Here is a 14205-nt window from a genome sequence, read left to right as displayed (position 1 = left end):
ATAAAACCCCCCCCCCCCCCAACATGCTGCTTTAAGGACTTACCTTAAATGATGCCTCTTGATCCGATCATCTTCTTTCCAGTAGTTTTCAGAAGTTCCTCTAGCGCGGGTGCCGGTCTCTGATCCAGCGCTGGCTCCTGTCCCACGGAGTCTGTGTGGGTGCACGTTGCTGCATTGACTTACCCTGTGTCTCTCCTCTTCTCCCGGCCGATGATCTCTACTGCGCATGCACCCATCCGAGAATCTTCAGATCTTGGGACAGGAACTCACAGCGGTAAAGGTGAAACTAATATATGAGATAGACTCATTACATGCAAAGCAAGATAATTCAAGCCGTGATTTGTCATAATTGTGATGATTATGGCTTACAGCTCATGAAAACCCCAAGAACCCCAAATCCACAACCTCAAAAAAGTAGATTATTACATGCAATCAATAAAACAAGGATTATACATAGAACAATATCGGACCTCTGAAAAGTATAAGCATGCATATGTACTCAGTACTTGGTTTGGGCCCCTTTTGCAGCACTTACTGCAATTACTTTTGCACGATATTCTAATTATTCGAGTTTCACCTGTATCTACTGCTTTCTAGCAGTAGATATATGCCAAAACATGCGAGGGTTTAACTATCCTTTAATTTTGCCCAAGCAGTACCCTGAAAGATCTACCCTTTGTCTCTAATTCCTCCTGAAAACTAGCAGTGCAGATCTTGATACGGGACTGTACCCATGCACTCCTGTTCAGTAGGCTTATAGCACGGCCTCCAGGAGTTGGGGAACAAGAATATAGGAGAAATCTTTCAATGGAGACACCTTTTCTGCTGACAGCTGTCTTAGAAGGGGTTCCCCTGGGAGATTTCCTGTTACTATGAGAGGGAATTAAGTCCCCAGACACAAACACCTAAAACAAAAAAAAGGGAATTTCAACCATTGCTTTTTCTATGCAAAACAAAACAACTTTTGTTTTTAGATGTACTTTAATATGTAGTTGTATAACTAGGGGGCTGTTAAATGACACTTGCACCTGTGGCAATGGGGGCAGGTTATCACTTACACAGAGGTGAACATACTGTTATACAACCTACATTGCCACACAATAGCCAAAGGTACAGGCTAAAGAGGGGTATAGGAGTGGAACCATTCTATTTGTATAGTAGCCATTTTCTGAGTGCAACTTAGTCTTAGTCTTGCCAGCACTTGAAGATAAGTCGTCAACAGGTTAATATGCATAGTAGAATGAACCCAACTTAAACATAAAGCATACAATACCCACCCCTGTGTTGTCGCTTATTTCAGAATTTTAGTACTAACAACCCAAAGGAATTAGAAAGCAGATGGTCAGGATGGAAGAGGACCTTCCTTTCCTTTGTACAAGGATCAGTTCCTGCATTTAGCCCAAAGTTCTCTTTTAAAGACTCTTAGGAAGGGTTTCAGAACATCATACCTGGCCAGTTTCCTCAAACCGTTTACGATCTGCACTGTCCACTACATAAATCTGAAACCAAACCAAAGAAATGTTATTGCAGCATGATTATTTTATTTCCTACTTATACAATACAAATATTGCATGAATTAGTATCTCCAGGGCCCAATTTATAATTCCTCTTCCTTTAGGCCAAATGTCTTCTGCTGTCACCCCACACCAGTTCACTGGTTAGCCATAAAATCATTTTGTCCACTTGTGTCAGTACCTTTAGAAATGCCACCTGGAAGAGTGGGGCAAATTGTCACCGTACTCTGCTAAACGTTTGTAGAGCGAGTGAGTTGTAAGCACACAGTACACTACTCCACCAATACAAATGCACAAGCTATGCAGCAACAGCAAAAATGAGAACCTCAACAGTAATGGCAGGCAGGGGCGAAGTCTGGAACTTTTTATGCTACACGAGCATATCTTAGGCAACAACATTATGGAGTGTTTTTATAAACAAGTCACAGAGCCATTTGTCCTGCAAAATTGCATGTGCATTTGTTCTGTGCAAATAGAGGCAAAATTAATGTTATTAGTATATTTTATTTCCAGGTCAAATGCAATATCAGGAAAATACTGTATTATGACCACTAGATGGAGCTGAGGAGTATAGGAAATTTCCCATGCTCCTCAGCGTCATCTAGTGGTCATAATGCAGCATATTCTCATTCCACTGTAGTGGCTCAGCTTACATGAGGATGGCAACTCTGCTCTGAAATCCAGAGCAGTGCAGCATCATTGCCACACTATTAGAGGAAGCTGTATAAGGTGGACTTCACTGGCAGGATCAACGGGTATTTGTGGGACTTGGTAGGAGGACTAAAAAATTGTAACTGGAGATACACTTATAATTAGGTGCTGTAGAACATTTTTTAAATGGGAGGCCATAGTTCTACTTTTAAAAGTGAAGGTTGAGCCTAAAATAATACCCCTAAAATGCAGGCACCTTATGTTTCCTGCAATCACCTTTGTTCAAATTATTTTCTGTGCTGCTGGTGACATATTACATTCTCAGTGTACTCTATGCATAAGTCTTTATTTCTGCTGAGACTGGAAGATAAGCCTATCTCCTCCATAGCTAAGCCATGCCCCATCATTTGTGTGGTCAGCAGAGTCTGCCACACTGGACTGATACATGTTGCAAGGAGAGGGGGAGCTTAGAAAAGGTGGGCCTTGGCTCCAAAGTTAAAGTCTATGCATATCATGTTCTCCCTGACCTAAGAACTCCCTGAGCACACAGAAAATAAACTGAGTAGTTATCAAGACACGTCTAGGCACCACATGGTATTGGTAATCTGAACACTTTTGTTATCTGACAAGTTCCATGAAGGCTTTTGTCAACAAGACTAAGGGAGCTGAAAGACACTTTTTAGGATCATGTTGAAATTTATGTCAAAGTATATTAATAACTGGTAGTTTAACCTCCCTGGCGGTAATCCCGAGTGTGGCTCGGGGTTAATTTTCAGTACCAAAAGCGGTAACCCCAAGCCACACTCGGGGTTACACTTTAGTGCCACTTACCTTGTCCCTACGAGTCCCTGGTGTCCTCCCGCTGTGGCCGATGCCGGCATCCGTCTCCCGGGTTCCTTCCCTGCGAGCGCCGGCGTCGCAGGGGGGCGGAACCGGCGGGAAATTCAAAGTGAAAACATGACATACGCACAATACATTGTAATCTGTTATGATTACATTACTGTATCAAACCATTTGTAACGGGAACCGCCGACTCCGCTCACCTGGGGCCCGGGGGGGGCACGGTTCCGCCGCTTCTCGCCGCCGGCCATCTGCGTCCCAGGGTGGAGCGCACACATCCACTTCCGGGTTCGGACGTCGGATGCGTTCCACCGTGGGACGCGGAAGTGCGCCGCCTCGATCAGCGGCTCCACCCCCAGCCCTTGGCCCTATATAAGCTCCCCAGTGAGACAGTATGGCGTTCCACTAATGCAGACTGAACGCCTACTGTCTCCTGGGACCCCACAGCTCTCCTACACGCCTGCAGGACTACACATCTCGGGATCGATTCCTCCTGGACCCCTGCACCTTAACTGACTCCACTCAAACTGCAAGTACTTGTGCCCATTGCCCTGCAGCTTAAACTTAGTGACTGTATAACTAAAGTGCCGTGGAGTAGCTCTTGTGCTCCATCTAGTGGACTGTTGGGAGATCACATCATTGACTCTAAATAAGGCTGTTACACTCCTGAATTTCAGTTATCATTCCTAAACATTACAAATTGAGGGTATTGTACCAAGAAAGGGAATATGCTGTAATATCCCCTCTTCCTTTTTTGTTTCTTTTGGCTGTGATGCTTGAACCCTAACTCCCCGTTAAGATTGGGAGTCAAACCAGGGTTCCGTCTGAGTAGCCTCCGCAGTTGTGATCCACAAACGCCTAAACTACCCCAGGTGTTACACCATTTCACCTCAGTTTTGTCCCTAGAGCTTTGTCCAGTGCCCTGCCTGCACTTTTATTGTTGCCTGGAAACTTGAGAATGTCCATGGCATCCAAAAAGCATCCCTTTAGGTCATAAGCGGTTTTAGACCAGCTAGAAAACAGCGATAGTAAATTAGAATCACTTGCAGAATTGAGCGATAGTGATTCGTGGGGAAATACATCATCAGACACTGAAAGTGACGACAGCGACGATTCTGCGATTTTTCATACCCGGGATGTTTACTAAACCAATATGCAGTGTCTAGTATTACAGTGACTAGTAATATTGCACCCTTGTTTGGACAAATTTCAGTGTTTTTGGTTTGATTACATTATTGAATAACATTTATTATATTATTATTTGTTATAATTATTATATTATAATTTATGATTTCGTGTTTCAAACTTGATCATACCCGGGATGTCTACTAGACTCTTGTTTGGACAGATTTATTACTAGGAAATACTAAGAATTACAGGCCTACAATATCAAACAACAAATTTCCATGCAAAACAATGTACCGCTTTGACATTCAAAAATACTGACATAATCAGACCGCCAGGGAGGTTAAATATATATTTATTGATTAGTATTGCGATTTTTAGATCCATCTGTATGTGACAATTGGGTAGAATTATCTCACCAGTAAGTCTGTGCTTCCAAGATATTTTTTCCAGTGTGTGCGAATGGACCTTTGACCTCCAATGTCCCAGACTGATAGCTTCAGACCATGAGACTGGACACTTTTGATATTAAAACCCTACAACAAAGTAAAAATGGAGACAAGTATGATATTAGTAATGACCTAGTTTTTAAAAGGCTACTGCCATTAAGTTAAGTGACGTATTTCTACATACTATTATCCTCGTCTTGTGCACACACATCTTCCTGTACTGAGATTTCACATACATTTTTGTTGGTTGCACAATAGCCAGAGAGACTTGCAGCATGACCAACTTCAAAAGTGCACAGCCCAGAACTTTACATTTAAACATCTAAAATAGCTCACCCTCACTCACAAAAACGGTTATTCACTAAACAGAAATGAGTTACTACAAATCCCTCTAAGGTTCTTTGTGGAGGCCTGGTTCTTCGGTTTGTTCAACTGTGGCTTTGAGTCATACTACTGCAAAAAACTTAAAACTGTTTCCACTAAAGGACCAAACTACCTACTGGTCATACAAGGACCAATAGGGAATCCTTAAAGGAGAACTATGGGTTGACTGTTTTTCCCCATAGTTCTCCGTAGGGTAGCGGGAGGACACAAACTAGCGTCCTCCCGTTACCCTAAGCTCAGTATACGGCGAGCTACAGCTCGCGGTATACTGAGACGCCGCAGCAGGAGCGGATACCCGACGTAGATGACGGGATCCGCCCAGCTGCGTGAGTGACAGCTGGCTCTGCCTATCTAGAGGCAAAGCCAGCTGTACCAGCCCCCTCCCCCGTCCGTTCCGCCAGTCAGCGCTGGCAGATCTGAGAGGGGAATCCAGCCCCTCCCCATGTCACGGCAGAGAGCCGTGACAGGATCGAGAAGTGAGCGGACCTGGTATGTGTTCGCTCACCTCCCGATCTACTGAGCCGACCTGTGACAGTCTCATTGTCACAGGTCGGCTAGAACTATGAGGTGAGTGGAAATCACTCATCTCATAGTTCTCCTTTAATGAGATATTGCAATTACACAAGATTATATTCCAAAGTCAGTGGAGCGCCGGTTTTAAACACACATACCTGTGTTGGAGTTATACTGCTGGCCTCCTCCAGAGCAAGCCGGGTCAATATTGTTGTCTTTCCAGCATTGTCCAAGCCAAGTAGGACGATTCTAACGTTTTCATTCAGATTCTCAACTTTTCTTAACTCTTCCACAAGGGACATCAAACCCTAAGGACATAATACAAAGTAAGATTTTTTTTACTAAATCACAAAACATTACACTCTTTTCATAAAACATGCAGATTTTATGTAGACTAGTAAATAAAGAGAACCTGTGTGTATCCAAATATTGGAGCACATTACTCTACAATCCAGCATCATTTTTTCTTATTTGAATGATATCCAATCTTGTTTAAGCCACTTGTGCGCCCAGGGAATTAAGGACCTTCACTGCCTGGGGTGCCTTATTAAGCCACCCTGGACTAACAGGAGAATGCTGCAGGGAATGGTGCCATTTTATATTCTCTTGAGCATTCAGGACCCACTCACCACTGGAGGAAGATGAAGAAGAGGACATCACGTGACTGGACAGACAACCCCTTGAAAAAAGATAACTATACAATGATATGTTGCAGATGGGTCAAGAAGGAAAGGGGAACTCTGGGATGAAGGGCATGTATAGCTGTCCTGGGAACAGTGTTTTCATGTGGGGAAGGGGGAGGCTATGGTGGGTTTCCTTTGGCTCCACCACTACAGGCTGACAAGAGTAGTGATAGCATCACTATTCCTGTCAGCTAGGTGCCAAAAGCAGTGAACAGAGGAGGAGAGAGCAGGGAGGAGGTGAGGGTTATGCTGTCTCTCATCCTTCACCTCCTCCTTCCTGACCAACGCACCCATGCCAATGCTGTTCCCTTCAGTCATGTCAAGAGATTAGGGCTGCAGGAGGAGAAACAACAGTGGCAACAGCATACTCCACTCACCACCTTCAATGCTGCTATACCCTTACTAAGCCAAATTGACAGTGACTTTGGGCACACACAGCCTGTCACTGCTTCAGCTGGCCAACGTAAGTTTGGAGAAACTTTGGTCTGTGCTGCCTGTCTCCATGAGGTTATCATGAGGCATGTGTACAACCTCTAAACCCCCCTAACCCAATTGCATCGTCCCCCAGGCACCTTGCCAACAATTAAAGTGATCCCCACGCTGTGTCCTTTCTGTTATTTACTGCATAATTTAATCTTCCAACGGCCTGTCACTGTCTTACCTCAACACTGTGTGCCTCATATTTGGCCACAGCGCACTGTTTTCCAATATTAAACCATTGCTTCCATCTCAGCACAGAGCACCATGTGCACCACTTTGCACCACTTTTAGCCCCTCCTCTTATCCTGCCCCTCAGTCCACCCCTATTTCATGCTCCCCAACTTTGGAAAGCTCCCAGGTGTGTCCATCACATACGTATACTACTATGCATTTTGTCTGTCTGGCCTGGTGCTATCCACAATCAACACCAGCAGACCGGCAGCAGGAAGGTCCCAGGATGTCACTGCTGACCTTATTCTGGAAATGCCCATGGGGCCAGTTTAAAAATTTAAAGCTGAACTCTAGACAGATATCAAAGACTTAAATGAATGCATCTCTGTAATCATAATTACACCAATAAATGTGTTTTAACCAGTTGACATCCGCGGTGTTAAACCCCCTTCCCATCCAGGCCATTTTTCAGTATTCAGCGCTGCGGTACTTTAACTGACATTTATTCCGTCATGCAGCGCTGTACTGTGCCGCGAACGAGCACATATAGGCGATCGGCGGGCTATGGACCCGCTGATCGCCTATATGTGAAACACCCGGTACCGGGTGTTCGCATTGGACGGGTCTTTTCTGCCCGTGCGTGCCCGCTAGGGGGCGTGCGCGAGCAGAAAAAAATTGCCGTCTGGAGACGGCAACCCGCAGATGCTGCAGTGCCGTCCGTCCGTTTTTTTACTACGGGCGGACGGCAAGAGGTTAAATACAAGCAGTGTAAGTATCTGAATTTGACCTGGTATCAGCCTCTTGCAGTCCCTATGTAGCAGGCCTGGAGTGTGAGAGGAAGAAGCAGTACAAGGAGCGAATCTGTGCATGTGCTGATAAGTAGTATGCTGATAGGAAAATAAAGCAGAGTGAAAGATGAGCTAATCACTGTGCTGCTTCTCCTCACTGTTGAGTCACAGGCTAGGGCAGGTTCAGGATGACCTAGGCTCTGAGGAAGTGCTTGAATGATGCTGGACTGATGTACTGAGGTGGAATAAGGGCATTTAGTGGCAGAAAAAAAAGTAATCAGGAGGAAATCTCAGACCTGAAGGTGAATATTGCAGCAAACATTTTTTTGTTATTTTATATTTTAATGGGCTATCCATATTTATCATGTTTTTTTGCTGGAGTTCTGCTCTATAATTAATGAGTCCCCATGCTTTGTTCCATTGGATAAAAACCACTCTTCTATTTTGTATATGGATACTTCTTAAAATGGTTTATGGACCTTTCTCAAGTTGCAGTTGCCACTGTAATTAAAAAAAGGTAAAGAGTGGTCCTCAGTAGATTTCTTAGATGCTTATTTTTAACCATATAATGTAGTTTGTAGGTATTAAGGAAACAACATCCACTGCAGATGCAAGGGTATTGCCATATTAAACTGATCCTGTAGCTTCATTACTTTCTTCAGTGATTTCTCACTGATTTGTAACCAGTATTCAGATTGGCAACATCATAAAAAAGTCAGAAGTGCTTATCTGTATATTTGTTTTAGGTCAGTGACTCAAAGTATTCAAGCAAAAGAGTTAACATGACAGCCAGGCAGCTAGCTTTTTGCAGAATGGGAAGTAGCAATGTCGGCCTCCATGTTTATCTTAGGAATTTTTTCCTGGACTCCTTTAGCTTTGCACTCTGTAGGCTTCTTGGCTGTCTCCCCATGTGCTTTTCACTCTCCTTATCACATACAATGTATGACCTGGGCATATAGTGTCTCCGTCCAATATTTGGTGCTCCAACGTGTGATATGCAAGGGACAGATGAAAAGTCTGTCTCTAGTAACAGTTTATACAATGCAAAGGCTTTTTGTTGTCTACTTGAATGCACAGCAGAGGAAGAATCTAAATCTTGTATGAAAGAATTAGGATGACTTGTAAACCTATATGTATTGTACGAGGTGTTCGCTACAAATACACAGCACTGTTGTTGTGCAGTTTGATAGTTGAGTTCTGGTGGACACAATATACATCTTAGGTGAATAGATAACACACAGTTATTTCAGTAAAGCAAACACTAAATACAGCCAGCGAGCGCTGCAAGCTGATAGTTGTAATCTGCCTTCTCTGGTAATATGTTAAATCAGGGTAAATTAATCCACAGACTTTAGCATCTGGTTTATCAAATGGATTGCACAGACCGGTCGTTTAGTTCGTAGCTTTCAGATCACAGATGACCTTAGATGATCTCTGCTGGGGGGAAAAGGCACTCCATGGGTTATAATTATTCTTGTGACATAAAGGCTGTGCTAAGCCCAGTCTCTGGCAGTTTACAGTTCATATAATTATGACTGTAGATATGTATAAGATGTACATAAATATTTTGTACAGACAAGGAAACAAGAAAACTCAGAATGCAACTGAGATTAAAAAAAACGGCAAAAACTGTACTCATTTTGTGAGTGAAAAAAAGATCCATTTAATGTGTTATTCAGAAGGGTACCCTCTAATGATAGGGGCTTTGCCTGGCCAAAGACTAACAGGGTTATTCACAAAAGGGTGAAGAGCTTGGAGAAGGCAGGAGAAGTGACCAATCTAGCTGAACTGGAAATTGAGCTGAATTGGAGAATTTTTCCAAATCAACTATGTTGTCCTTTATTGTTCACTTCTCCAAACTCTTCACCCCTTTGTGAATAGCCCTGTAAATGTACAATCTGTTAACCAATTCACCAACAACCACAATATATATTATGTAAACAATCTATTTAATGTATATACATTCAGGTAGGCATTTGCAAAAAATAGTTACTAGTAAATCTAAAGGTGATTTTACAATGTACAATGTAATGGTTGCTATGATGCTGTTGGCTGCACAACATTCTTGGTTGCTATGATGCTGTCAGTAGACCTGCCTCCTCGATTACTATGAGGCTGTTGGCTACACAGGGTGATGATTATTGTTCTGTGTGGCTGACAGTGACCTACCAACCAAGGACACTATGCAGCCAACATGGTCATGCAACCTAGGATGTTGTGCTGCCAACAGCCTCCTAGCAAGCAGTGTCGGGAGGAGAGGAGGTGATCGCATGGTCTTATTTACCTTTATTTTTTTTATCTCCGATCTTTCTGTATTTAGTAATGAATTTGTCGCAATCATTGTTACATTCGTTTAGTGTTGCAAACAAGAATTGAATGCATTGCACATGTACGAACAAGCAAGGAAACTGTCACGAGGTTTACATGAATTTGGCACTACACTTCCTATAACAATAATTCTAGAAATCGCAATGGCTATATTGAATCACCCACAAGTTTCACCTTAAAACAGCTTTAAATGGTGAAGATCCTCAGCTAGGCAATCATGCATAAAATGTGCTTCCGATTTAAAAAAAGAAAACCTAAATTATTTTTACATAGCCAATAAATGGTTTCATCTGGGACGCTTCCAGTCACTTGAGAATTCACAGTTTGCATGTCATGGCTCTTTTGGAAATTCAATGATAGATTCAATGATAACTTGATTACTGCTAAAAAATATCTAACGATATCATATTGCTGAGGCCGTCCACTTCTATTTATGACATAATTTACTAGATATCAGTTAGAATACCCAGAACACGGATAATAAAATGTCTTAATATGTAGAATTTAACATTAGGCATAGACATATGTTATTTACAGTCCAGCTTTCTGTTTTCATTGTCTGATGTTTCATACAGTAAGATGCCAAATATTATCTGGCAAATTCATATTTTGACAGATATGCATCTTTGTAATTCAAAATATTAGTGTAAGATTGTCATGTAAATATGGAGGTTTTTATCATACACATTTTTAAATAGTCACTTAAAACTGAAACATTTTCCCATTTATTATTACCAGTAAACAGCCTATGAACGCTGTCCATCATGAACGCTGCAGCCGAACTCATTCACCTTACCAACCGATCAGTCTCCACCACCCCCTCTGCCAATCGTGCCACTGGCTCCCACTTCCCCAACGTATAAAAATACTTCCCCAACGTTCAAAATACTAACAAAAACCTACAAAGCCATCTACAACTCTGCCACCGACTACATCACCCATTTCATCTCAAAATATCACCCAAACTGCCCCCTTCGTTCTTCCCAAGACCTCCTGCTCTCCAGTTCTCTTGTCACCCCCTCGCATGCTTGCCTCCAGGATTTTTCCAGAGTGTCTCCCATCCTTTGGAACTCCCTACCCCAATCTGTCCGCTTATCTCCTACTCTGTCCACCTTTAGGCAATCCTTGAAAACTCATCTCTTCACGGAGGCCTGTTCAACTTCGATATAACAGTACTTTCAGTTCTTCCATTAAATCATCCCAAACAGTTATTACCTTTTGTATCACTTGCCCCTCCTACTAGATTGTAAACTCTCACGAGCAGGGCCCTCCTACCTCCTATACTGAAATTGTATTATTAATTGTCTCCCTTTGTTTTGTAAAGTGCTGCGCAAACTGTTGGCGCTATATAAATCCTGTATAATAATATTAATAATAATAATTTATTAGCATTTCTACATTTCATTTGATACACGCATATTTATACTCTGCTCTATCATGCACATTCTCACATATAATTACATTCTTATACAACCCTTCCTAAATGTAATGTAAATTTAATCATACCGTAAAAAGTGTAAGTACCTTCAGGAAACACTTTATCATAAATGTCATATTCTGGTAAATGTGTGGTTCATACATGTAATGACCATATTCAGTATATTTTTTATTGTTTATTTCACATGCCTGTTTTTATTTTGTCTCCACACTGAAATGCAGACCAAGCTGACCAGCAAAAATGACATTGCCAGGGCTTGATACAAAATGTAACACTGCCAGGGGTGCTTACCAGAGTAATATTTGAGATATTTAAAAACCGCATGCTTTTTTTTTATTTTTTAGAGCAAATGATAAACCTTAAATAACTTTTCACCATGGAATGCCATGGTTGGTAGCTCTGAAGTAGATATTGTATATCAAAAGTATAAATCATTCTCTATGTCATGATTGTAGCATAAAGAGTGTCTGGGTTTTTCACATCACCCGCTATGAATGTACCAAATCAAATCCATGCCTGTAATAAAGAGCAATAAAATAACTATAGGGGTCTATTCACAAAAGGGTGAAGAGTTTGGAGAAGGCAGGAGAAGGGAACAATCTAGGACAACATAGCTGAACTGGAAAGTGAGCTGAATTGGATAATTTTTCCAAATCAGCTATGTTGTCCTAGATTGTTCACTTCTCCTCCCTTCTCCACACTCATCATCCTTTTGTGAATAGACCTGTATGTGTCTTGCATATGTGTAAAATATGTTTGCACTTACCTTTTGCACTTCACCCATAATGCTACATTCCTTATGTACAGGAGTCTTGTAAAGAAACCATTAAGTGGGGTTACAATAAGGTGTCTGAGGTTACAGTGGTAGCAGCATTATAATGAACAGTTTCCTATATATTTTTCTCAGTGTGTAGCACACTGTCTAATCGCAGTGCTAGAATGAGGATTAGGAAGACAGACTTAGTTGCAGTTTTTGTCTCAGCATTAGGTAATTACCTTTCTAATCCCCCTGCCATCTGCTGTAGGTAGCACATCTCTTTCTCACAAGACACAACTATAAACAGCCACTCACGTTATGCAACCTCTTACATGGAAAACGGTGTAGCAATGAACAAAAGTAGACCGCACCTATATGCACATTTTAACCATAGGATATATTACTTTTATGAATCTTTCTCTTCAGAGGCATCAGATAAAAGACAGGTACAAGTGAAATGTATATGCTGGGTATATTTGATAGTTATTTATATGTAACATTAATTGTGTGCAGTGGTAGAATTCCTTTCATCTCTTTCTTGTTTAGAGTGGAAAGTAAAGAGCATATCTATAAGACAGTGTGGTAACCCATAGCTATCAATCTCACATTTTACCAAGTCCATCTATGCTTCCTGCATATGCTTGCACATAGTAGGTAAGCACTTTCTTTCTTTCTTTATTTTTTAGTTAGATGCCAATGTTGATGAAACTCTTTCATGCATTATGTGGAAAAGATATTTGGAAACTGTTAAATTTAAGCTAAATATATTTATTAGCAAAATATACCCATCTGGTCCATAAGACCTGTTACAATAACAGCATTATTTACTTAAAATGTAAAAAATAAAAAGTGATTTTTCTCAGAATTGCATTATTGTGTAATGTGAATACGTAGACAGTAATGATGAGGACAATCACAATAGCTTACCTATCTCCAACCCACAAACTACCATTTAGATTTCTTCTATTTATTTGTTGGGCTAACTCCAGAACTTCCTCTCTTTTTTTCTACTCGTCCTCTTTTTTCTCCTATTTCCCCCCCTCTTTTTCCTCTCTTCTTTTTCTCTCCTCTTCTTTTTTTTCCACTCTCCTTTTTCTCTCCCCTCCTCATTATTTTTTCCACTCTTACTCTTTTTCTCTCCCCTCCTCTTTTTTCCCATCCTTCCTTTTTTTCTCACCCCTCCTTTTTTTTACCACTCTTCCACTTTTTCTCTCCCCCCCTTTTTTTTCTCCACACTTCCTCTTTTTCTCTCCCCTCTTCTTTTTTCACTCTTCCTCTTTTTCTCTCCCCCTTTTTTTTTGCACTGTTCCTCTTGTTCTCCCTCCTCCTCTTTTTTCTATTTTTCCTCTCTCTCCCTCTTTTTTCGACTCTTTCGACTTTTGTCTCCTCGGTCTCTCACTACTCTCTTTTTTTCTTCACTTTTTTTTTCTATTCCTCTCTTCCCCCTTTTACCAAGCTCAATAATCATTTAATCTCCCAAACAATAAGAACTACTATACAAATTCCACACAGCTTCTCTGTACTCACGAACCCCGATTATAACCAAGGGATTATGCATACACAGTAGATTACCAGACACCTAATAATGTAATCCATCTCCCACCCTGCTCCAGTATACTACTCTGAGGATCAGACATGCATTTTGCTTTTGTTCCCATGTGTTGTCAAACAAACTTTATACAATATACTGTTTTCTAAACTCTTTCGACTGTTTGTCATGTTAACACTGTAAATTAGATTAATGTATGTCACTGTTTTGTCTAAAACTCAATAGAAATCTTTGCAGTAAAAAAAGAAGCCCTGTATCCTAGGATCTGGCTGCACATGGGGCCTCAACTTCTGGCTAAATTGAAATTTAGCTCTTGGTTATTGGTCCCATGTCCTTGCCATTCAGATGTCAAATATCAGAGCATTAATTGCCCATGAAGTTCAAACATTTAAATGACAAGTGTGAGGCTTAGCAATAGGGGGGGGGAGGAGATAAATCTTGGATTGGAAGGAAGTTAAGGTCTTACAGGTGTACTCTCTGGGTCTAGAATACACGGGGCTCCACAGGCACACACAACTAATTCAGCTTCATTGGG

General features: G+C 41.4%; 1 protein-coding gene across 1 annotated transcript in view; it reads right to left on the bottom strand.

Annotated features, from left to right (window-relative positions):
* Positions 1-12275, bottom strand: part of LOC108783760 (ADP-ribosylation factor-like protein 3) — a 13261-nt gene extending 986 nt beyond the window's left edge. Inside the window, exons 1-4 of the mRNA XM_018552404.1 lie at positions 12131-12275; positions 5635-5784; positions 4550-4666; positions 1449-1499 (exon numbers count right to left, since the gene is read on the bottom strand). Coding sequence (XP_018407906.1) covers positions 1449-1499; positions 4550-4666; positions 5635-5784; positions 12131-12148 — 336 coding nt within the window. The 5' untranslated portion in view covers positions 12149-12275. The remainder of the gene's footprint in view (positions 1-1448; positions 1500-4549; positions 4667-5634; positions 5785-12130) is intronic.
* Positions 12276-14205: the final 1930 nt, after the last annotated feature.

Source organism: Nanorana parkeri, unplaced genomic scaffold (genome assembly GCF_000935625.1).
Source record: "Nanorana parkeri isolate BGI_ZX_2015 unplaced genomic scaffold, ASM93562v1 scaffold87, whole genome shotgun sequence".
NCBI classification, from domain to species: Eukaryota; Metazoa; Chordata; class Amphibia; order Anura; family Dicroglossidae; genus Nanorana; species Nanorana parkeri.
Note: the sequence above shows the minus strand (reverse complement) of the source record. Positions and strands in the feature narration are given on the sequence as shown.